At 36.8% G+C, this 2,258-nt stretch overlaps 1 protein-coding gene across 6 annotated transcripts in view; it reads right to left on the reverse strand.

Annotated features, from left to right (window-relative positions):
- Positions 1-421: 421 nt before the first annotated feature.
- LOC106882651 (putative ankyrin repeat protein RF_0381) overlaps positions 422-2,258 on the reverse strand; it is a 140,321-nt gene continuing 138,484 nt past the window's right edge. For 5 of the 6 annotated variants that reach the window (XM_014933398.2, XM_014933399.2, XM_014933397.2 and 2 more), the window contains one exon: positions 422-1,997. In XM_014933398.2, coding sequence (XP_014788884.1) covers positions 846-1,964 — 1,119 coding nt within the window. In that variant the 5' untranslated portion in view covers positions 1,965-1,997 and the 3' untranslated portion in view covers positions 422-845. The remainder of the gene's footprint in view (positions 1,998-2,258) is intronic. The other variant, XM_014933401.1, reaches the window with a different exon arrangement.

The following is a 2,258-nucleotide window of genomic DNA, read 5'->3' on the forward strand; positions in this document are numbered from 1 at the left end:
CTTTTTTTTTTTTTTTTTAATTTGGTTGCAATCATTTTCTCAACCTCCACCCCCAGCATGGAGTAATAGTTTAGCTGAACTGAAAGAACGCATTCAGTTAGCAGTGCAGGGATAACTCCTGAAATGCTTGAAAATGTGTTTCGCAACGCTAAGGATGGATTTAAATTTGAAGAGATACAGACGGAAACACATGTTGAAAATTTTCGATAAAGTTTTGAGGTAAGATTTATAAATCTATTTGTTTTGGCATCATAATTAAGTAATAAACATAAACGTCTTTCAGTTTTTTTTTTAATTTGCCCGGTTTTATTGAAATAGATAGTTAATTCTGAGACACCTTGTATTTAACGGCTAAACTGGTGAACACTTTACAAAAAAATATTTTGATAACTGAAAGAGAAAAAGAAGTAGCAATCTTAAATTCTTTTCCCAACATATTTGTTTTATTTTGCTGACGCAATCGTCGAGGTAAACCAAAATCAGTAAATGAAATGAAAATACTGTCAAAAACACAAGCATAAGTATAAATATATATCCATACAAAAATAAAACTTAATATTCACATCGATTAAATTATGGTCATGCTGTTGTCATTGCATGAATATTTTACATCCGTTATGTTAACACAAACAGTATAACGCCGAACTAAATGTTTTATTGTATTTAGTGCAGCGTTTCTTGTTTCTGACCTCAGATTCCACAGGTGGCAACTTTATTTTTTACTCATCACCTCAGGTTTCATAAAATAAGCACCAGTAATATACAGTAGTCAATTCAATAGACTAAATTCCATTCCTACAAAATCTCGCCTTGAGCTAAGTCCAAAGAAATTTATATTAATATTGTCAAGACAAGTTTTCTGAGATCCAATCGGACATACCTATATAGGCTTTGATAGATTTAGGTAATGGCAACCGCTCAATGAATGGGTTGATGTTTGTGTCTCCACTGACTTCATTTAATTTAGAACGAATTGAGGTTCGACAGATTTCACTGAGTGTACAAGGTGTTTTAATACGTTTACGTAACCAATCGAGAAGGTGTCGTCTGGCACTTGAAATGTCCGAACCCGGTTGAACGAGTCTCATAAATGAACGAGAGAAGCTGGGTACACGCCGTGAACATTGATCAATTTCATCCCAAGTCACCGCATATCCGGCTAAAACGTAAAGTTTCACTAATCGGGTTTCACACCGATCAAACATATCAACTAGAAGACTGCGACTGTAACGTCCACGCTTTTCAATGCGGCATCCGTTTAGAATAAGTATGATAGCAACGTCCGTCTGATCAATGGAAACAGCAGCTGATAAATGGGACCAGACACCGTCACTGTGACTCAGAAGACTGCCGTATTGAATGAAAGATTTCAGAATCGAACTTATATTGTAGCTATTCCGCGATGCAATTCGGTGGTAAAATATTGCTGTAAGGAAAGGTGACATGTTATTTCTTTGTATTAAGTTGGTGTCAGCGCCATATTCAAGCAGGCAAGATATTATGGTTTCATTGCCAATTCGAATAGATTCATACAATGGTGACCATTGACAGCAGTTAAGAGCATTCACTGACGCACCACATTCACAAAGCATAGATACCAACTGATCGAGATTTGAGCGTGTGGCACGGTGCAGTGGTGTGTTGTGTTGAACGTCGCACGTATTAACATCACAGCCTAGAGCGATCAGGCAAGTTGCTATGTCCAATTGTCGATAGTGGCAAGCTATGTGCAAAGGTGTCTGACCTTGGTTATCTTTAGCGTTTATATCAAAGTTAGCTTCAATGAGCAAACACAATATCTGTAGGTTACCATTTTCAGCAGCATAATGTAAAGGTGTCCGACCTGATTGGTCACGGTGGATATAATTACCACATTTGCTTTCCAACAACTCTTGAACATTTGAAAGACGTCCATCTCTGGCGGCTTCAATTAAAGACCAGTCACCTTCGGCAGATTCAGGCATTTTCTCTGTTAATTTTTGTCCAAAAGCCTACAACTAATCGAAACAAAAACGAGATATTAAAATTGAACTTTTGAAAAATGAAGCATGTTTCATGAATAAGAAATTATTTTCAAATATTTTGAAGGTTATATGTAAAAATATTGATTGCAAATTTTGGCACAAGACCAGCAATTTCAGGACAGGGGTAAGTCGATTACATCGATCCCAGTACTTAACTTATCGACTTCGAAAGGATGAAAGGCAAAGTCAACCTCGGCGGAATTTGAACTCAGAGCATGAAGACGAGCGAAATGC

Source organism: Octopus bimaculoides, chromosome 3 (assembly GCF_001194135.2).
Source record: "Octopus bimaculoides isolate UCB-OBI-ISO-001 chromosome 3, ASM119413v2, whole genome shotgun sequence".
In the NCBI taxonomy this organism is placed as follows: Eukaryota; Metazoa; Mollusca; class Cephalopoda; order Octopoda; family Octopodidae; genus Octopus; species Octopus bimaculoides.